Below are 15555 nucleotides of genomic sequence, written 5' to 3' on the forward strand. Positions count from 1 at the left end.
CGGGATACATCCCTGTCTCTCTCGGAGTTTCGGTTATTCCTAACCCTAACTCTCTACTTGTGTTAATCCTTATTACATACTTGTATTTGATTATTGTTTACCGCTTGCCTTGCTTCACTCCTAATAGCTTACTCTTTGTCATAGCAATTATTAGACTTACACTCATATTCCGCACTTTAGCCTAAATTTGCTAAGTAATTATTAAAATTTGGATTTGTACCTATTCACCCCCCTCTAGGTCCATCTCGATCCTTTTCAGCAACCTAACTCCTTCCACCACCGGGTCGACGACCAGAGCTTGCCTCCCTGGGGTGGGTACGTGTGCTGGATGGTCCGATTGATCAAAGGTGATCGCTGTCTGTGACCACTTGAGGAACGTGGGGGTGGTTGGGGTTGCCATGTTCACTTCCCTGTTAACCAGCTTTAGTCAGCTTTTGCTTTCCACATCAGCAAAAATCATCAACGTTGCATGGACTTGGGGGAACGGATCCTCCTTGTCCTCATCATCCAGCTCGGTGTCTTTTTCACTCGGTTGCCCTTCACCGAATCCTTGGATCAGGAGGCGACACTGCCGAGTGGTATGCTTCGGGAATATGGCATTGCCTTCTTCGTCCATCTTCGTGTGGATTGGACACGACTGATCCAGGATGGAATTTCCTGACTACCTCTTCTTGGGGGTGTACTGAGCTTTCCCCTTGCCTTTGAACTTGGCATTCGTAACGGCTGCTGCCTTTGCCTGCGGAGTGGATTGAGCTTTCTGCTTCTGCTTCCGACTGTTGTTCCCATATCCGTCGGTGACTGACTTATGCTTGCCGCTATGTATGCGGTCCTCCTCTTCGCCATTTTCATAGCGTGCGGCTATCTCCATCATCTTGCTCATGGCGATGTCGCCTGTCCGACCAAACTTCAGGTACAGATCTCTGTACCGCACGCCTGCCTTGAAGGCACAGACTGCTTGGTGTTCTGTGACGTTCTCCACCGTGTGGTAGAGTGTTGTCCAGCGCTGGATGAAATCGTGCAGGGGCTCGTTCTGCTTCTGGACACAGTGCTGGAGCTCTACGAGACCAGCAGGGCGCTTGCACGTACCCTCGAAGGTCTTGATGAAGACTCGGGACAGATCTGCCCAGTTGTAGATGCTTGACGGAGCTAACTGGTTCAGCCAAGCTCATGTTGAGCCGTCGAGCATCAGGGGGAGATGTTTCATGGCGACCTGGTCATCTCCGCCACCGATCTGGACCGCCACTCTGTAGTCGTCCAACCAAGTTTCTGGCTTGGACTCTCTTGTGAACTTGCTGATTCCCGTCGCCAATCGGAAGTTGGGAGGGATGTCAGCTGAGCAGATGGCCCGACTGAAGCACTCAGGACCAGAGACGACGGTCCTGCTTCCACTCGGACGGTCTCTATCGTGACCATCACGGTGGGCTCGACTTCTGTCGACCTTCTTCTGGGCAATGTATCCTCTTGCGTCGGGCCTTGGATCATGCGCGTCACCGACTGAACGCCGATCATCGTGATGCCGGGGCCCGTAAGGCCCACCCCGCGGAGGGGTGCGCGAACGGCGACGATCTTCGGTATTCCTGGAACGGCTGCCCCCTCTGCGTCGCTGATGAGAGTCGGGGCTGAAAACCGACCGATGCGTGTTCGCGTGAACAGAACTGTTGTGGATCCTGTTGTGCGACTCGGAGACCGCCAAATTTTGCTGCTGCGCCGTATGCAACAGGGCACGAATCTGCTCGATCCCTCTACCAGCCTCTGAATCAGTCGGCTGGAGAGAATCGGATATCCTAGAAGCCGCAGCCAGGTTGAGGATGGGTGTGCGGAACACCTCGACGTTGCTCTGGCGAGTGCGTCGACTGGCAGAACGATGGTGTTGATGACAAGCGTCAGATGATTCTCCGACCTCATGCTCGTTCCGACCAGTCCAGAGGGGACTTTCATGGGAATCGGCCATGAGAACTTCGGCTGCAGGCCCGCGACCCAGGTACTCGGAAGGTAGCTCAGTCGGAACTGAGTCCAAGCACTGGGATGGCGGCGCGACCACAACCGATTCGAGCACCGCCACTTGAGAGGACGCGCTCTGTCGCGCCTGGGCATGTCGCACCCAACGCTGGAGCCGCGGACGACGGGATCACTTGTTGCGGCGCGCGACGGGGGCGAAGATTGACACCGGGCCGATGGCTGGAGAAGAAGGACGCCATGGGAACCGGCACGAAAGTGCGTAGCCCCACGACTGGGGAGCGCCTCGACATGGAGGGGCGCATCCCGAAGCCATGCCGAATCGTCGACGATGAAGGAGAGTGCGCCGAAGAGGATCTCATGACCCATGCACAGATCTTTGCCGGATGACATGATAAAAAGATGAAATCGCAAACTCACCGGAAGTCGCTTAGACGCCTGCCCCACGGTGGGTGCCAACTATCGTGGGTATAAGTCTGACAGTAGATGTATGGGGTACGAAAGGATATGGAAAGCCTTAGCTACGGTGAGGATGTATGAGTTCAGGACCCTCTACGGTGGAGGTAAAAGCCCTACGTCTCACTGCTCTTGGGAGCTTAGTGTCGAGTGGATTATAGGATTACAACAAGTGCCAACCCCTGCACCAGTGGGGAAGGGCGGCTTATATAGAGTGCGCTGCCCTTCATAATTGCCCGGTGGACAGGGGTGGAATAGTGGCGAATAAATGCCTAAGTTACAGGTAACGTAAGCCTTAAATGTTAATAATGGTGTATGAAAACGTATGACCGTTGCCCTCCTGGGAGGTTACGATGTACAGAGTGGAATCCAGTCGGTACGTTAAATATGCTCCGAGTGCTCGTCGCCGACTGGATGATGGAGGCGTCCTTAGTTCAGTCGAAACTGTCTAAGGGCCTTGTTCTCTATGAAGGGTAGTCCTTGGGTAGGACCTATAGGACAGGCCTATGACCCTACCCTGGGACTATAACCCCATCATTGGGCGTGCTTGCTACCCAAATTTGCGTCTCTATAATCATCATAAACTTGAGTTTCGGTCCACACAATGTGTGTTTCTTGGCTATAGCAATCTACATAAAGGTTACAAGTGTCTAGAAATCTCATCCGGCCGTATTTATATTTCTCGTGATGTCATTTTTATGAGACTTTGTTTCCTTTTGCTAAACTCCATCCTAATGTGGGAGCTCTTTTGTGTGCCGAAATCTCCCTTCTTTCCGAGCCTATGTCATCTTCTAATCACAGGGGTGAATTATTTAGGACTTATCATGTGCAAAATTCCATGGAAAATTTTGAATCTGGTGTTGAATGTGCAGCAACAGGGTGTCATTTTATGTGCACAGATGCAGCCAAGACTGGTGCGGGATCCCAGGCAGATCCGCCGGCTGCTCGAGGCGCTGCAGGCGCGCGATCCGATGCTGATTATCAGCGCACTCTGCCGAACACGGGATCCCAGGAGGATCGCCTCGTGTCTCCCGCGCTAGCCGACAGCCTCGCACCAGGCGGCTGGGTGGCCGACAGCCCTCTAGGTGCGGAGCCCACCAGCGCCAGTGCCTCCTTCGATGGCTTCCGAGGCGCGGAGGCCATTGGCTCGCCTGACAGTGGGTCGGCCGGTGCCACGGCTCCCGACGCTGCTGGCGAGGGGGAGAGCCTGACCGGATCTTCTGCGGATGAAATTTCTGCTGTAGAATCAGATGCTTCAGGATCTTCTGTGGCCAAACCTGCACCAATGCCAGTTCCTCCTCGTCATACACGGTCTCGGTCAGGTGTTGTTAAGGAGAAGAAATATACGGATGGCACAATCAGGTATGACACACTTAAACGTGCTTTTCTCACAAGTACTAGTGAACCGATAAATTTGCATGATGCCCTTGCTCACAAGGATTGGAAGAAAGCTATGGATGCTGAATATGATGCACTGATTCAAAATAAAACTTGGCAGTTAGTTCCACCGAAGAGGGATGCCAATGTGATCGACTGCAAATGGGTATATAAAATTAAGAAGAGAGTTGATGGTAGTATAGACAGATACAAAGCTAGACTGGTTGCAAAAGGGTTTAAGCAAAGGTTTGGTATTGATTATGAGGATACCTTTAGTCCTGTTATTAAATCAGCCACTATTCAACTTGTATTGTCTATTGCTATTTCCAGAGGTTGGAGCCTACGACAGCTAGACGTCCAGAACGTGTTTCTTCATGGTGTTCTTGAGCAAGAAGTGTTCATGCGGAAACCACCAGGATATGAAAACAAAAACACACCATAGTATGTTTGTAAGTTGGACAAAGCTTTGTATGGGTTAAAACAGGCCCCAAGAGCCTGGTACTCAAGGCTAAGTACACAGTTACAAAAACTTGGGTTCACACCATCAAAGGCAGATACCTCATTATTCTTCTACAGTAAGAACAATGTTACTATATTTGTTCTTGTTTATGTTGATGATATAATTGTTTCCAGCTCAAGCCCAGATGCTACAACTTGTTTGCTTAAGGATTTAAAACTGGAGTTTGCTCTTAAAGATCTAGGAGATCTTCATTACTTCCTTGGAATTGAGGTCAAGAAGGTAAAGGATGGTATACTTCTTACACAAGAAATATATACCACTGATATTCTCAGGAGGATAGGTATGGAAAATGTAAGCCTGTTAGTACACCTATCTCTACTTCAGAAAAACTTACTGTTGAAAGTGGAGAAGCACTTGGGTCAGATGATGCAACAAATTATAGAAGCATTGTAGGTGCATTATAGTACTTGACTCTCACACGGCCTGATATTTCATACTCCGTTAACAAAGTATGTCAATACTTGCATGCTCCTACTACTTCTCATTGGACAACAATAAAAAGAATTTTGAGGTATCTCATGTTTACAGAAGGACTTGGTCTTCAAATTGTTATGTCTCCATCTATGCTTGTGTCAGCCTACTCTGATGTAGATTGGGAGGGTGTGTTGATGACAGAAGGTCAACAGGTGGTTTTGCTGTGTTTCTGGGAACAAACCTTGTGTCATGGAGTGCAAGAAAACAGGCAACAATCTCAAGGTCGAGCACTGAGGCTGAGTGCAAAGCTTTGGCAAATGCAACAACTGAGGTAATCTGGATTCAGACATTGTTACATGAACTTGGAGTCAAAGTTCCTCAGGCTGCAAGATTATGGTGTGACAACCTTGGTGCAACCTATCTTTCAGCTAATCCTGTTTTTCATGAACGGACAAAACATATTGAAGTTGATTTTCACTTTGTCAGAGAAAGAGTGACACGCAAGCTACTTGATATAAGGTTTATTCCAACAGGTGATCAACTTGTTGATGGATTCACCAAGCCTCTCACAATGAGAAGGTTAGATGATTTTAAGTACAATCTCAACCTTGTTAAATAGGGTTTAGATTGAGGGGGAGTGTTAGGATACGAGTTGTATAGGATAAGAAAAGTGGTTTAAACTTGTTTCTATCTCTTCCTCTCTCTCTCTCTTATCTCATGTAACCTCTTGAGAAGATCTCGACTTGTATCTCAAGGCATTGCCCATATAAATATATTGTGGCCCGACACAAAGGGTTCTACGCTTCATCATAACCCTCAATGTCGCAAAACTGAAGAACGGTTCGACGGTGGCCATTTTCGGTCTTGGAGCTGTAAGCCTTGCTGTGAGTGACGTTCAAAGATGTTTTCGTTCTACCACATATATTTTTTGCAGGCTCAAGAGAATTATGTGCTGCAACCATGACTAATTATTGTGTGCTTCTCACATGGCCAGGCCATGGAAGGGGCCAAGATGGCTGGGGCATCAAGGATCATCGGTGTGGATCTGAACCCTGCAAAACACGAACAAGGTATAATTTGGCTCAGGGAAAACAAGGATATCATAGTAAACATTTTTGGATGGAACACTGAACATCATGTTCCATCATTTTTCAGCTAAGAAATTTGGATGCACAGACTTTGTGAACCCCAAGGACCACACCAAGCCCGTGCAAGAGGTCCGTTCATGTTTCTCGGCACACATTTTCCCCTTTGTTCATTATTCATGACATGCACAAGACTGTGCCATAAAACTCACTGCTCAATGTTGCTCTCCAGGTGCTTGTCGAGATGACCCATGGCGGAGCCGACCGTGCGGTTGAGTGCACTGGCCACATCGACGCCATGATCGCCGCCTTCGAATGTGTCCATGATGTACATACACTAGTGGAAAACGGGCCTTTGGCCTAGACCCTTTAGTCCCGGTCTCCCTTTGGGCCGGGACCAAAGGCCCGGCCACGTCGCCCCAAATCACAATGCCGCCCACGAGGCTTTGGTCCCGGCCCGTAAGGAGCCTTTAGTCCCGGTTTGTGTCTCAAACCGGGACTAAAGGGCTACGCGGTGTGCAGCCCGCATGTGCGCCACCTTTAGTCCCGGTTTGTGTCTCAAACTCGGACTAAAGTCCTCTGCCTATATATAGCACAACCCCCCTCTCCCCTCTTCCTTGCATTTTTCTTGGATGGAAGAGTGTGGGTGTGTGCTAGCTCTCCATTTTTTTATGCACTAGAGGTGTTTGTTGAAATGTGTGTTAGAGCGATGCCGCTTCAGTTCACCGAACACAACTACGATATGAGATGCCCGTGCCATGCTTAAACCTCTTCCTCTTTATTTCCACTTATTCTAAAAGGTTAGCAACTATATTTTCTCGTTTAGACCGTGCGGTACTAATTTTTAGGATCGTGATTGTATTTGATATACTGTCGTATAACGCAGATGAGCCATCCATGGATGTACGATGATCGACGCACAGCCGCTTACAGAGAAGGCGTGCATTCTTTTCGAGATGCAGCCGATGCGAACAAGCATGGTGGTGGCTATATGTTTTGTCCATGTGTTGAATGTCGGAATGAGAAGGATTACACTTCCTCAAGAGTCATTCAGAGCCACCTGCTTCGGTCTGGTTTTATGTCGGGCTATAATGTTTGGACCAAGCACGGAGAAAGAGGGGTTATGATGGAAGACAACGATGAAGAAGAAGAGAACGATGATGACAACTACCGATCTATGTTCCCTGAGTATGCTGATACCGCAATGGAAGACAATGAAGAAGAAGATCAGGATGAAGAACGGGAACCAGATGAGCCCGCTGATGATCTTGGCCGGGTCATTTCTGATGCACGGCGAGGTTGCGACACAGAAAAGGAGAGGTTGCAGTTCGAGCAGATGTTACAGGACCACAACAAATTGTTGTACCCAACTTGTGAAGATGGCCAGAAGAAGCTGGGTAGCACACTGGAATTGCTGAAGTGGAAGGCAGAGACCGGTGTGACTGACTCATCATTCGAAAAGTTGCTGGTACTGATGAAGAAGATGCTTCCAAGAAAGAACGAATTGCCCGCCAGCACGTATGAAGCAAAGAAGCTTGTCTGTCCTCTAGGATTAGACGGGCAGAAGATACATGCATGCCCTAATGACTGCATCCTCTACCGCGGTGAGAAGTACGAGAATATGGATAAATGCCCGGTATGCACTGCATTGCGGTATAAGATCAGAAAAGATGACCCTGGTGATATTGAGGGCGAGCCACCCAGGAAGAGGGTTCCTGCCAAGGTGATGTGGTATGCTCCTATAATACCACGGTTGAAACGTCTGTTCAGAAATAAAGATCATGCGAAGTCGTTGCAATGGCACATGGAAGATCGTATGAAAGACGATAAGTTGAGGCACACCGCGGATGGTCGGCAGTGGAGAAAAATCGAGAGAGAGTTCCCGAGATTTGCAGCTGACGCAAGGAACTTATGGTTAGGTCTGAGTATAGATGGCATGAATCCTTTTGGGGAGCAGAGTTGCAGTCACGGCACCTGGCCCGTTACTGTATGTATCTACAACCTTCCTCCTTGGTTGTGCATGAAGCGGAAGTTCATTATGATGCCAGTGCTTATCCAAGGTCCAAAGCAACCCGGCAACGATATTGATGTGTACCTAAGGCCATTAGTTGATGAACATTTACAGCTATGGGCCGAACCAGGTGTACGTGTGTGGGACAAGCACAAACAAGAGGAATTTGACCTTCGAGCGTTGCTTTTTGTAACCATCAATGATTGGCCTGATCTTAGTAACATTTCAGGACAGTCAAACAAGGGATACAATGCATGCACACACTGTTTGAATTAGACAGAAAGTATATATCTGGACAAATGTAGGAAGAATGTGTACCCGTACAATCGTCGTTTTCTTCCGCCCAAACATCCCTTAAAGAAAAAAAGCAAGCATTTCAATGACAAGGCAGAACCCCGGGGGAAGCCTGTCATCCGTACTGGTGCTGAAGTATTTGATATGGTCAAAGATTTAAAAGTAATCTTTGGAAAGGGTCCTGGCAGCCAACCTGTTCCTAACGGCCCTGATAAGCGCGTACCCATGTGGAAGAAGAAATCTATATTTTGGGAGCTACCCTACTGGGAAGTCCATGAGGTCCGCTCGGAAATCGACGTGATGCACCTGACAAGAATCTCTGCGTGAATATTCTAGGCTTCTTGGGCTTGTATGGGAAGTCAAAAGATACACCGGAAGCACGGGAGGACCAGGAACGTCATAAAGGAAGAGATGGCATGCATCCAGGGCAGTTTCAAGGGCGTGCCAGCTACGCTCTTACTAAGGAAGAGAAGGAAATCTTCTTTGAAGTCCTTTTCAGTATCAAGATCCCGACTGGCTTCTCATCGAATATAAAGGGAATCGTAAATATGAAAGACAAAAAATTCCAAAACCTAATGTCTCATGACTGCCACGTGCTTATGACGCAATTGCTTCCGGTTGCATTGAGGGGAATTCTACCGGAAAATGTTCGCCTGGCAATTGTGAAGGTATGTGCATTCCTCAATGCAATTTCTCAGAAGGTAATCGATCGAGAAAGTCTATCAGGGTTTCAGATTGATGTGGTCCAATGTCTAGTCAGCTTTGAGTTGTTGTTCTCGCCATCCTTCTTCAATATAATGACACACCTCCTAGTTCACCTAGTCGAAGAGATTAGAATTCTCGATCCTGTGTTTCTACACAATATGTTCCCCTTCGAGAGGTTCATGGGAGTCTTAAAGAAATATGTTCGTAACCGTGCTAGGCCAGAAGGAAGCATATCCAAGGGCTATGGAACAGAGGAGGTCATTGAGTTTTGTGTGGACTTTCTTCCTGACCTTAAGCCGATTGGTGTTCCTGAATCTCGGTATGAGGGTAGGCTGACAGGAAAAGGCACACTAGGAAGGAAAGCAAAAGTATGTATGCACGGGCATTCTTTCTCTCAAGCACACTACACAGTTCTACACAATTCCACCGTGGTGGCTCCGTATATCGTGAGACACAAGAATATTCTACGCTCCGAAAACCCGGGGAAGGCTGACTCTTGGATTAAAGGGGAACACGAGAAGACTTTCGGCAGTTGGTTGCAGACACATCTCATGAATGACGACACCGTTGGAGATCAGCTATACTGTTTGGCCAGGCCACCATCTTCGACTATATGTACTTTCCAAGGGTATGAGATAAATGGGAATACATTTTACATGGTTGCCCAAGATAAAAAGAGCACCAACCAAAATAGTGGTGTCCGCTTTGATGCAACAGACGAGAATGGGCACTGTTTGGAAACATATTACGGGTACATAGAGGAGATATGGGAACTTGACTATGGAGCTACTTTTAAGATCCCTTTGTTTCGGTGCAAATGGGTGAAGCTGACAGGAGGCGGGGTAGTTGTAGACCAAAAGTACGGCATGACAACAGTGGATCTCAACAATCTTGCGTACATGGACGAACCATTTGTCTTAGCCAATGATGTCGCTCATGTTTTCTATGTGAAGGACATGTCTACAAAAACGAGAAAAAGAAATCAGCAAAAGAAGATATCGTCCGATGAGCAAAACGCCACATAGATGACAAGAAACATCGTGGGAGTAGATGACAAGACAAACATGTCAGTAGATTATAATAAGTTTCATGAAATTCCGCCCTTCAAAGTGAAAACTGACCCAAGCATCCTACTGAAAGATGAAGATTCTCCATGGCTACGACCCAGAAGAAAACAGAAATAATAGATAGGAATATTGGTGCAACAATGTAATAATGTCGTAGCCCTCTCCACTTTTTAACACATGCTATGTGGGTGAAATGATGATAGCATGCGAACTTTCAACATTTTCAGAGTTCATTTGTAGTGCTTTTCAATCTCAGGGTCAACTAGGTCAAAAAAAATAAGTAAATGCACGAAGAATACCAAATGAAGTCAGAAATTGTTGAAATTTTGTGATGTGCCTTTGAATGTTGCATTTTGAACACACAAAAAGTATGGAGTTCAAATAAGTTCAAAAAAATGAAATCCCTTTGTAAGAGATGAGTTCTCGTTCGACACCCTGATACTTCGAGAGAGATTGTCCGTTTTGTACACGAAGTGCATCCAGTTTTTGTCGTAGCCCTCTCAACTTTTTAACACGTGCTATGTGGGTGAAATGATGATAGCATGCCAACTTTCAACATTTTCAGAGTTCATTTGTAGTGCTTTTCAATTTCAGGGTCAACTAGCTCAAAAAAAATTAAGTAAATGCACGAAGAATACCAAATGAAGTCAGAAATTGTTGAAATTTTGTTGGAATTGAAAGGAGAAGAAAAGATCCTACTATATAAGTGGGAGTTGGAAATTTCCAACCCAAATCACCATTTCTCTTCTTCCTCAGACTCTCTCCTGCCCAGCGCGGCACGAACTCGCGCGACGCCGCCAGGCTGCCCGCCGTCCTCCTCGCCGCCGCCTGCCGTCCTCCTCGCCGTCGCCGTCCTCCTCCTCGCCGCCGCCGTCCTCCTCGCCGTCGTCGACGCCCTCCCTCCCACTTCGGCCGGTAAGCCCCCCGCCCCCTCCTCCCCAACACTCCGGTCGGTAGAAGAAAAGAAGAAAAAGGAGAAGAAAAGAAGAAAAAGGAGAAGAAAAGAAGAAAAAGGAGAAGAAAGAAGAAAAAGGAGAAGAAAAGAAGAAAAAGGGAAGAAAAGAAGAAAAAGGAGAAGAAAAGAAGAAAAAGGAGAAGAAAAGAAGAAAAAGGGAAGAAAAGAAGAAAAAGGAGAAGAAAAGAAGAAAAAGGAGAAGAAAAGAAGAAAAAGGAGAAGAAAAGATTTTTTTTGTCATTTAATTCCTATTGTTATTAGGTTTGTGCTAGATTATTAGGGTTAGTAATATTTAGAATTAGGTTAGGGTTACAAGAAGAAGAAAGATGAAAAAAATAAGAAAATAAGATTAGGAAAAAGGAAAATAAGAAGAGGAGGAGAAGAAAAGAAGAAAAAGGAGAATAAGAAGAGGAGGAGAGGAGAAGAAGAGGAAAAATAGAAGAAGAGGAGAAGTAGAAGAAGATAAGTAGAAGAAGAGAAGTTGAAGAAGAAGCGGAGAAGAAAATAAGAAAGAAGAAGAAGAAGAAGAAGAAGACATTTCTACGTATATAGATGCTTAATTAGTGTTTCTTAGATTATTGCTTAATTTTGCTATTGTATATGCTTAAGTGTTAATAGTTTATTTTACTATATATACAATTAGTTTATTTTTAGCAAGAAAATTAGTAGAACTAGTTTATTTTTTTAGTTCATTTTACGATGCCTATCCCGCATCCTCGTCGTCGACTCGGCGGAGGACACCTGCTTGATCAGAGGGGCCATGTCCAGGACTAGGCTCCGCCCGGCTGGTATTGGCAGGTGCTACCTTCCGGGGGGCGTAGGTTGGTGAGGAGCCAACCCGTTGTTGACCCGATCCTTGTTTGGTGGCGGTCGCGTGGGCCAGTGACGGTGTCGAGGCTTTCGGACACCGCGGAGGTGGTACGTCACTGTGTTAGCGAGGAGGATGAGCACGTCCGTCGCTACATGGTTGCGTTGGAGGGCAGGTTCGAGCATACCTGGCAGGTTCTTCAGGGATCTCACTGGAGCTATGATCCTGTGATGGTTCCTTCTCTTTGGGTGTCCACCGCCCGCGACGATACCCATCGGGCGCTACGGTTCTAGCTGTATCAGTGATGCTATATGTATGATAGTATTCGAGGAGTATTAGTGATAATATTCGACGATGTACGGACAAAAGAGATGATGTAATTTTGCTTATAATTGAATGCATGCTAATTTGAATACTACTTTATTTTACGATTTGGTTTTCCTTATTGAATGCTCAAATTGGAAAAGTACTCCTACTTTCAATACTATGCAGAAATCTAGGAGTCCCGGGTGGAGCCACGACCCGGGACTAAAGTTGTTTTGGAACGGAGTTCGTGATAGAATAATTCTTTTTTGGTACAAAGTTCAACAAAGTCCTTTGACACTAGACAATGTGACATATAGAAGGGTAGATGTGATCAGGAAAAATAGGATCATTTTCTACACATCTAGAATGTCACCATTTTGTTAAATCCTTAAAGGTTAAGAGAATCCGTTAGACATATTTTAGAGTTTAGGTTCTAGCCAAGACCCGGGACTAAAGGTCCTCCTATATAAAACGACACTTCGAAGTTTCCAAGCCCTCTTATATAGTTTGTTAGTTTATTAGTTAATCAAATGTCCGTTTTTGCAGAACTATGGATCCAGATATCAGGAACCTCGAAGAGGAAGAACTTCTCGAAGATATAATCAAAGACGGCCCCGACGTTGAACCAGCTGAATCTCCGTCATCATATCTAAACCCCTCCGGATATGGAATGGAGGTCGACCGACACGAAGATGAAGCCGATGGGGCAGGAGATAGGTCCAATGACGGAGAAGGTGATAGCTCCACTGATGGAGAAGCCGGTGGAGAAATAATAAAGTCCGACGAGGTATACATATGAAGTTCGACAATCACTTGTAATATGTGAAAAATATTGGAGATAGCTCTATATTGTATACATATACATTCATTTGACGAATGTTTCTCGCTCTTAGGCCTCCACATCGAGCAAAGCTACGAAACGAGGCCCGACTAGAAAGTTGAATGCACGGACGCATTACACCTTTGAGGTGATATTGCCTACGGGGGAACCCAAGCTTCCTAAGAATGCTGCTGACACATTCAAGAAGCAATGCGGAGTTCTCGTTAGGGATCACGTCCCAATCAGCGTTCGGGAGTGGAACAAGCGCAAAGGGGCAGCAGATAGTGACTATGTCGCCGAAAGGTACAAAGATAATCTTTGGAATGATCTCATGTCACATTTCAACCTGCCAGAATGTGAGAATGAAGAGGCCGCAAAAAAACTGAGGGCCAAAGTCAAGCAGTGGACTCTAAAGAAGATGGCCGAACTGTTTCGTAGCTCGAAGAAGAAGCTATGGAAAAACTATCTGAAGACAAAGAAAGTGACAGTATTCGAGGGGTATCTAGCCAAGCAGGTGAATCACTGGAAGGCATTTCAAGAGTACAAGGAGTCAGAAGATGCCCAAGCATTATCAGAAAAGAACAAGAAAAATGCCGACAAGAATAAATATCACCACAAGCTGGGGCCAGGGGGCTATGAGACTGCCATCCCAAAGTGGGATAAGAAAGAGCAAGATCTGCTAGCTAAAGGCATCATACCTGAACCACTCCGTGATGAGTCGGAATTGAGAGCAAGAAATTGGTTCCTTGCGCATGGTGGTTCGTACGACGAAGAAACAGGGGACCTCATCTGCAGTGACGGTCTTAGGATACCCAGGGAGAATTGGAAAAAGATAGTGAAAGAAATTAAGGAGGGAAAAAGACAGTTCACTGTAGATAGAGAGAAAGATTTGCTCACACTGGTCCTCGGCAATGATGAACATGGTGGACGAACGCGAGGCTTCGGTCCTTCTTACCCGTGGTGGCTTGGGTTTGCCAGAGACCAAGACACTTACAGAAGTCGAGCGAGAGCAAAGAAGCGACAGCAGGATGAGGAGAATGACAAGTTCAACCAGTTGCTTGCCAGGATTAACGAGCAACAGAAGCAGATTGATGAGCTTAGAGGAGTAGCGCGCCAGGAAGATCCTGCACTCGATATTACCGGCGCCCCATCTAAGCGGAAAAGAAGCGTGGCTGAATCTGAGGCCCCGCCCGACGATGCACGAAGAATGATAGAGGGCGGTCCCGGCTACCCCGTGGATGGAATCAAGGAGTAAACATCATGTGAACTCCATCAGAAATTCAAGAACATATCCATGAAGGTGGTCGTCGGACAAGCTTTACCTTCTGGCCCTGATGCACGCTGGCATGGCCGTGAGATTCCAGCTGGCTTTGCTAAAGTCGGGGTGGATGAAATCATGGCAGGGTTTCATGATATGGAGCTCGACATAGCTGGACCCGAAGGTGAGAGGACACTCGGAGAAGTATTGGGTGGAGTCATCCTATGAGACAAGAACTACATCAAGCTTCCAGGCTCGGCCCCAAGGAAAACACCGCCTCCGAGTCGTCGCAGGTCACCTACACCTCCATCACCTCCAAGCCCTCCACATGACGACGGCCAGCACAACACGAGTCCATCTCGATCACCGCCGCCGGACTTGGGTCGTCCGTCTCCGCCGCCGCCCGCTCGGGATACTAAGCGGAAGTGTGCCAGCAAGAACGCTCCACCGATGATTTCTAAGCGACGGAGCTCCCCAAAGCGCAAACTGTCGCCCCTCCCAAAGGTACCTCATGCTAATCTTCCTATCAGACCTTATGATCGTACCGCCGAGGAAAACGCCAGGATAGCAAAGGAACATCATGATGCGCAGATGAAAAAGAAGGAACCCGAGCCCCGCCCGAAATACACCGAGAAGCAAATAGCATTTGCAAAATACTTCATGAACCTTCCATCACAGTATGACTTACACCATAAGCCTGATGACTATACACGCACATTGCAGAAGTAAGTGAAAAAGAGCAGATCACGTGCAAGTGCAAGTGGGAGAAAATCAAGTTCAACTACAAGCAAAAAAAGATCAGACGTTCCTCAGCTTGGACAACAGGCCAAACAGTCGATCCCACCCCTCAGGGTGTTACCCGAGAATGTCCCCCCTCTGGTGTAGGGGCAAGATTTGGAATTAGCAAAGAAGTGGGTGGATGAATGGGGTATCCCGGTTGAAGACGTTCTGGCTTCCCAAGACGACAGGTTACCCAAGGCTGTGGTAGCCCCTAAGCCACAGTTTGTCACGGGAGCGCCTTTGGTCAGCAAAGATGATCTCCCAACAAATATGCGTTACTTGCATACATGGTACTTAAGTGAATCAAAGAATGGGAGAACGATGATCGTGGTGAGTGTCCCACAGGAGTACTACGGCCGCCCCGAAGAAATCCATATCGACTTTGATGAACTCTTCTAGATGTACAATGCCGACGCCCTCGACAAATCGCTTATGAGTTGCTGTTGTCTGTAAGTTTTTCAATTCGTTGTCTACATATAACTTGTTTAGTTATTTCAATTCATTGTCTACATATAACTTGTACTCTAGTATGCAGAATGAAGATTCTGGATTGTAAAAATAGGAACATCCTAAATATTGGGTTTATTGACCCAGATCAAATACATATAGCGATGCTGACTGATAAACCCAAGGAGACGGAGGAAAACCTTCTAAGGTTTCTAACAGATCAAAATTTCTGTGACCACATGCTGTTTCCAAACAACTTCAGGTGAGGGTCTTTACTCTGTTGTGTCCATTCACTT

General features: G+C 46.7%; 1 protein-coding gene across 1 annotated transcript in view; it reads left to right on the forward strand.

The window, feature by feature from the left end:
- The window catches only part of LOC123447886 (alcohol dehydrogenase 3-like), a 42688-nt gene that overhangs the window by 25553 nt on the left and 1580 nt on the right, over positions 1-15555 (forward strand). Inside the window, exons 5-8 of the mRNA XM_045124601.1 lie at positions 5535-5607; positions 5718-5793; positions 5879-5940; positions 6041-6136. Of these exons, the coding sequence (XP_044980536.1) occupies positions 5535-5607; positions 5718-5793; positions 5879-5940; positions 6041-6136 (307 nt within the window). The remainder of the gene's footprint in view (positions 1-5534; positions 5608-5717; positions 5794-5878; positions 5941-6040; positions 6137-15555) is intronic.

Source organism: Hordeum vulgare, chromosome 4H (assembly GCF_904849725.1).
Source record: "Hordeum vulgare subsp. vulgare chromosome 4H, MorexV3_pseudomolecules_assembly, whole genome shotgun sequence".
In the NCBI taxonomy this organism is placed as follows: Eukaryota; Viridiplantae; Streptophyta; class Magnoliopsida; order Poales; family Poaceae; genus Hordeum; species Hordeum vulgare.